This window comes from Phalaenopsis equestris, unplaced genomic scaffold, assembly GCF_001263595.1.
Source record: "Phalaenopsis equestris unplaced genomic scaffold, ASM126359v1 Scaffold224866, whole genome shotgun sequence".
In the NCBI taxonomy this organism is placed as follows: domain Eukaryota; kingdom Viridiplantae; phylum Streptophyta; class Magnoliopsida; order Asparagales; family Orchidaceae; genus Phalaenopsis; species Phalaenopsis equestris.
Window position 1 is genome coordinate 1,299 of NW_018242935.1, and position 6,217 is coordinate 7,515.

Genomic DNA, 6,217 nt, shown 5'->3' on the forward strand with positions numbered 1-6,217 from the left:
CCGGCCGGCTCGACGACGCCGTGCACCTCCTCTACTCCATGTTGTGGAGGATCTCTCGAAAGGGCTGCGACGCTGACGTCGTCGTCTACCGCACGCTCCTTGAGTCCCTCTGCGCCGCAGGAAGGGTCGAATTGGCGGAGGAGATACTTGGCAAGGTGCTGAAGAAGGGGCTCAGGTCGCCGCGAGCGAGACAAGCGTTCCAAAGGCCGGTTCTTTCCATCGCGGCTAACCTGGAGGAGATGAAGAGGATAATTGACGAGGCGCTTGTGGTGCGTGGGATTAGAAGCCTCGCGAGCTATGATGCCATGATAACAGATTTGTATGCGGAGAGTGAGTTTACTCACGCTGGTAAGATGCTTGATGAAATGACACAGAAGGGATTTAGACCGCCGATATCCATCTATGAGGCAAAGATAGCTGCGCTTTGCAGGGAAGGGAGGGTGGAGGATGGAATGAGAGTGTTGGAGGTGGAAATTGTGGAGAGTGGATGTGTGCCTACGGTGAGATCCTATAACCTGGTGATGGAGGGGCTTTGCATGAAAGGGGAATCGACAAGAGCAATGGGTTATCTGGATAGAATGGATAAACAGCTTGGTTGTGTTGCCCCGAAACAGTCATATGAGATTCTGGTGACTGGTTTCTGCGCTGAAGGACTTTATCTTGAGGCGGCTCATGTCTTGGAGAAGATGCACAAGAGGAAATATTGGCCCGAGTGTACAATTTTTGTTAGTGTGATTCAAGGACTCTGCTCCATTGGAACTATGTATGAAGCCCTATTATGGCTTGAGGAAATGATCAGCCAAGGAAAGATTCCGGTGGCTTCTATGTGGAGCTCATTGGTATCTATGCTGTTTGGTGCGCCAAAGATTGAAAATGATCCATACATGGCTTCTCTGCTGCATGATTTATTAGCCGTTGATTGAAGAACTTTTGTAAGTTCTACTTTCACCATCAAGTTTAAAAATACTATTGCTTAATGAACACTCAGATAAGTATATAGCTGCAGTTTTCTCTACAATTCAGCCTAGAATTTGCCAATGTTCACTTTTTAACATATTTATGTAAAAGTAGAATTGGTTAATTTTATTTCAAGGAAGATGTAAGATGTACAGTTACTATTACTAAATTTGTTGTACCTTTTGCTTACTTAACATTTGATATATTCCAAGTGTGTTTCTGAGAAAACAACTAGAAAATAATAAGATCAATACATACTACCTTCTTGCACACAGTTATGCTGGTTTTCAGGTGGTTCGCTGCCTGCAATTTCGGTAGCAAATCAGACCTCTACACCTGTCCCATAAGTATAACTACCTCAGAAAGTTGGTTACATAATATCTGTTCATATATATGCATTTACAACAGTGTAAGGAGACGGGACAGAAAATGAACTTCCTCACCTATCTTTTATTCTTCGGTGTTCCTTTTATCTCTAAGCTTGCAGGTTACATGTTCATCTTTCGCTTTGGCTTCGAACTTCAGGATATGCAAAAGAAGCTTCAGCAGCAGAACAGAGGTCTTAGCAAGGCTGAACAGATGCTGATTGGTCTTTTCAACAGAAAAAGGTGAATGTTAAATTAAATTTGGCTGATGTTTTTTTATTTGACAAGTAGTTTTCCTCCACCCTTGCTCATGATATTAATATTTTCAAGGTTGGAAATCTTGCTTGAAAAGAATAAGATTTTACGTTTCCATTGCATGGGAAACTCTTGCCATGCTTATGACTATTTAAAGCATATGATCATTATTCCAGGGGCTATGTTGCATCAGAGTTCATAGGCGATTTATGGTTATGATCAGGTGAAAGTACATTCTCTTTTAACTCTTTAGGAAGATGGTGCTTACCAGTTTTTTTGATCATTTTTTTTGTTCTTGTTGTAATGAAAGCAGCCAATTTATCTCTCTTCGCAAGCACAAAAGGGAGCTATGTGATTTACCTAGGCAAAACAAAATTAGCACTATGCATATATATGATATTGAAATATTATGCACAAGTCCATAAATACAAGAGGATCATAATTTATGTGGTTTGGTCAAGATTGATTTGCATCCACATGACTAGGAGGAACAAATAATTTCACTTTCAATTATATGTGGGAGTACAAAATAATTGCACCAAAATGTACAAAATTTCTTAACAGAAATCTACCAGGGAGGCGTGGCAAAAATTTAACCAAATGTGAAGCAATCTTTCTCAAAGAGAGATAAAACGAAGATAAGAGAAATTTATTTTTTTTCCACTAGTTCTCTTAGCAAAAAAGAAGAAACCAATAATCCCTCAATTTTCCCCAATTCTCTTCTTTCTTGCACGGGGAAGTCGCATTCTCCAACCCAATTGATACGTTGGAAACATTTGATTTTTCTCTATGTTCTCATGCATGGTTCCTTGAAAAAATTATTTATCTTTAACTCCATCGTTAGCATTAGAGCCATTGGTTATATAAGATTAAATTAGGGCATTAGAGGGAATTGTAAAATCACCCTTTATAATTTGATATGATGCCAACAATTTTTTTACCTAATATCAAATTCTTCTTATCAATAAAGAAATAAAGTAAATAGCCAGATATACTCAATCAATATTGGCCTCCCCACCTGATTCCATAAATGGAATCAATGGCTACAAAAACAAATCAAGTTCAGGTATTGCCAACACTTGAGAATAGGGATCACATTAGTAAACATGTCCATGAAATTATGCACCATGCAAATTTCTGAGATAAATTTATCCTTGATGAAATGGTAGTTCATATGAATATGCTTGATTTTCTCATAGCACTTTTGGTCTCCAAGTGAATTGTGCTCTTATCTAAAAAAAATCATTAAGTTGTCCTAATGCAGGCTCTAGTTTCCAACTAGGCCTCTCAACTAAATAGTTTTCTTGATAGCTTAAAAAAATGTTATCCAAGTAGAAAAACAATTGCATGCTATAAAAAAACTTTTTAATTGAAGGAATAAGAGACCATGTGCCTTTGTTGTTGAAGTGCAAGGAAATCATCCAACATTGCTTGTCTCCAATGAAGCTGATTCATGACTTGAGAGAAGGTGAAGGGAGTGTCGTAAATGTTAAGATGTTGAAGATTAAGAAATTTATTGGGTTTTAATGATTCTATTTTGGATCAATTTGTCATGGAATGAGTGCTTGGGGTATGGAGGAAGCATTGGATGGTAGAGGAACCAGAGGTGTGGGTAGAATGGTTGACGGGTCTGGTGATGGAGGAGAAGATAATTGAGTAGTGTTAGAAGTTGAGAGGTGAGAATGAGATAGAGAGAGTGAGACAAGTTAAGTGTTGATCATGGGAAAGGGGTTGCAAATAGTGGAAGTGGGAAGCATGAAGGAAGAAGTAATGGTTTTATTCGAGTCTTCAGGTAACTTAGAGTGCGTTTGGGGCAGCTGTGCAATGTCCCACCACAGTTTTTTCTATTTGGAAAAACTACATTTTTCCTGCATTTTCAAAAAGTTGCAGCTGTAAAATGCATTTTCCTATCATACCTTAAAACCTGCAATGACTGCTAGAAAGCTCTGGTTAGATTTCTTAAAAAAAATTGTAATAGCCATCGAAAATTTTTGAACAACGTCTTTTTCAGTAGTTTCACAGTTGTTTCTTCAAACAGCTACAATTGCCCCAAACATGCCATTAGTTGAAGAGGAAAATAATTTTTTATGAATTTGACATGATGAGAAATAAAAAGTTTTTGCTTATTAGTATCAAGATACTTATAACCTCTATGATGATGACAATAACCTAGAAAAATGCAAGTGGGAGCCCTCAGCCTGAATTTATTTGAAACAAATGGTTGTGGAAAGCAGACAAATCCAAGAATTCTAAGGTGTTGATATTCTGGTTTGGTGTTATTTGAAAGTTGAAAAGATGATTTGTAATGAGTACCATGAGAAGTTAACCTATTAATAAGATTGTTTGCTGTAAGAATGACATCTATTTAGAAATGTGATGGAAGGTTAGCTGTGTTGAGGTAAGCAATTTCTACAAGATGACTATTTTTGTGTTCAGCCAAATAATTTTGTTCTGTGAGTAGGGGTAGCTAAAATGATGTATAATATAGTGATTTTGTAAGTAATAGATTAAATAAGATGATTAATATTCACCATCACCATGTGATCTTAGATGCTGATATTTTTATTATAGCGAGTCTGTATATGTTTATGAAAATTTAAAAATGATAAGTAACTTCAAATTTGTGCTTCATGGGAATGCACCAACAAAAACGTGAATTAGCATCAATGAAAATAACATAATATGTATAACCATTCATTAAAGAATGAGAAAATGAACCCCAACCATCTGTACGTATCATATCAAGTAAACAATAAGAAGTAGTACTAGAATTAAAAAAAAAATAGTTTATGACTTTTTTTTTTAAAAAAAACAAGACATCCTAAATGATTGTTAGAGAAGTGAAGTTGGAGGTTTATTTGAAGATTTGAGTGAGAATCTTGCGATGAGGTCCCAACCATTGATGGCATGTACTGGAGGGAACATCAGAGTGATGTAATGCTGTAGTGGAGTAAAGCCCTTGACTAACAGGACAAGTCAACATAGTTTTCTTGGTTTTAAGATTCTGTATATGAAAATGGCTAGGTGAAAAAACAATTTGACAGTTGTTATCATGTGCGAGCTTACTGTTGGGAGTAGGTAATACATCCTTACTAGTGTGGGAGATATCAACAACTTGCTCATTTCATACCACCACTTTGTCTATAACTTGGTATAGTGTGGGATGTTGCATATTTTCAAGATGTGGGTTGATGCGAGCTATGACACCTATATCAAGAATTCATTCTTGTGGAGTGTGAGCATTGGTGTGGAGGGTTGTATTGGGGGATAGAACGGTGTGTTTATACTAGAGATTTGCCATGTGCCAACAATTGACAGTTGTATGTCTTTTCTTGTAACATTTTAACAAGAAACAGAGGATTTTTGTTTGCTAGTGGTGTTGGAATTTAGTTGCCTGTTGTGAGAGAAGATTTTGTTGGAGTTTCTTTGATTGTTTTGCAAGACTCTATTCTTCGAAGCGAAAAGAACCATTGGGGGGTTGTTTTGTTGGCATCATTAGCAAGATTGCTTTCCTCAGCTTTCCTCTTGGAGGAGAAGAGAATGAAGTGCTTCTAACTCAGTAAGATGTAATTGAGTGGGAATATCAGTCTTGAAGTCTTGGTAGCTGGGAGGGAGATCGTTTAGTATATGAAGAACGAGGTCTTCATTGTTTATCTTGGAGTTTGCAAAAATTATATTATCAACCATAGTTTTGTCAGTAGTAAGATAATGATTCATGGTATTGTTGCCCATGTGTGGTGGAGTTCATTCTTGAGTTGATTGACTTGAAATTGATTTGTTGCTTAAAATTGTTTCTCTAAGAAAATACAAATTTTTGTTGTATTGTTAAGATGGAGAACATACGAGGTAATAGAGGGGGAGATGGTTGAGAGAATGGCTGATGCAAGGTTTTGATTGATAATATTCAATAGTTTCTTCTTGTTTGTCAGCTTCTTCTTGACTAAATCTTGAAGGAATGAGAGTGGTGGGATCTAAAAGCAATTTAAAATAACTAATCATGAATAGTTTTTAATTTTTTACCTTCAAAACTTGATAAATTTCATATGTCAGTGGTTGGTTTGTCCTATTCTTTATGTGATTGATCAGGAAATTAACATAGTTGGGAATGTTGGTCTCTTTTGTCTTGTGGAGGGAAATGATTGTTTGTGACATAGTTCGTGGAGTGGTTGTTGAGTATGTATCTATGATATAATGTTTGCCTGGAAAAACTTGAATTGTAGGTAAAAAGAAGAGGAAAGAAAATGCGATAGAGGAAGAACCGAGAGAATCAATGTGGTTGAAAAACCTAAGTTGAGAATCGACCTACATATAGGTAAGGAGAAGAAGCTGACTGCTTGAGAGACTCAAGTAAGCTGCATATATCCGGAAACCAACTACACACTCTAATAATCTTCCATTAAATATTATTAACATGAATCCCATAATGACCATAACATTTATATTTTTTGGGCCTCTTAGACAAAGACATGCCGTTTAGATACAATTCAATTTTCTTAAAACATAACCTATACGCCATCTATATTAACTCTAATTTAGATGAAGGACAAACTAGATAGCTTGCCAAGCAGTAGACAACATAAATCTCTTGTAGTCATCACAAAGAATAAAATCATTTTTAGAATATTAAAATATTTCTAATA

General features: G+C 36.5%; 2 protein-coding genes across 2 annotated transcripts; both read left to right on the plus strand.

The window, feature by feature from the left end:
- Positions 1-5: 5 nt before the first annotated feature.
- On the plus strand, positions 6-1,797 carry LOC110037774 (pentatricopeptide repeat-containing protein At1g05600-like; the record flags this gene model as incomplete). The annotated part of the gene is made up of 2 exons (XM_020742480.1): positions 6-932; positions 1,233-1,797. A coding segment is annotated over one exon (918 nt), but the record flags the coding sequence as incomplete, so codon positions are not given.
- Positions 939-1,800, plus strand: LOC110037773. Its single transcript, XM_020742479.1, has 3 exons — positions 939-1,304; positions 1,445-1,565; positions 1,653-1,800. The coding sequence occupies exons 1-3, from the start codon at positions 1,235-1,237 to the stop codon at positions 1,777-1,779; spliced, it is 318 nt and encodes a 105-aa protein (XP_020598138.1). The 5' UTR covers positions 939-1,234; the 3' UTR covers positions 1,780-1,800.
- The last annotated feature ends 4,417 nt before the right edge of the window (positions 1,801-6,217 follow it).

Coding starts and splice junctions, on each gene's coding strand:
- LOC110037773 (XM_020742479.1), top strand. CDS start 1,235: ATGCTGGTTTTCAGGTGGTTCGCTGCCTGCAATTTCGGTAGCAAATCA. Junction 1,305..1,444: donor CCTCTACACCTGTCCCATAA/GTATAACTACCT, acceptor CTAAGCTTGCAG/GTTACATGTTCATCTTTCGC. Junction 1,566..1,652: donor GGTCTTTTCAACAGAAAAAG/GTGAATGTTAAA, acceptor AATATTTTCAAG/GTTGGAAATCTTGCTTGAAA.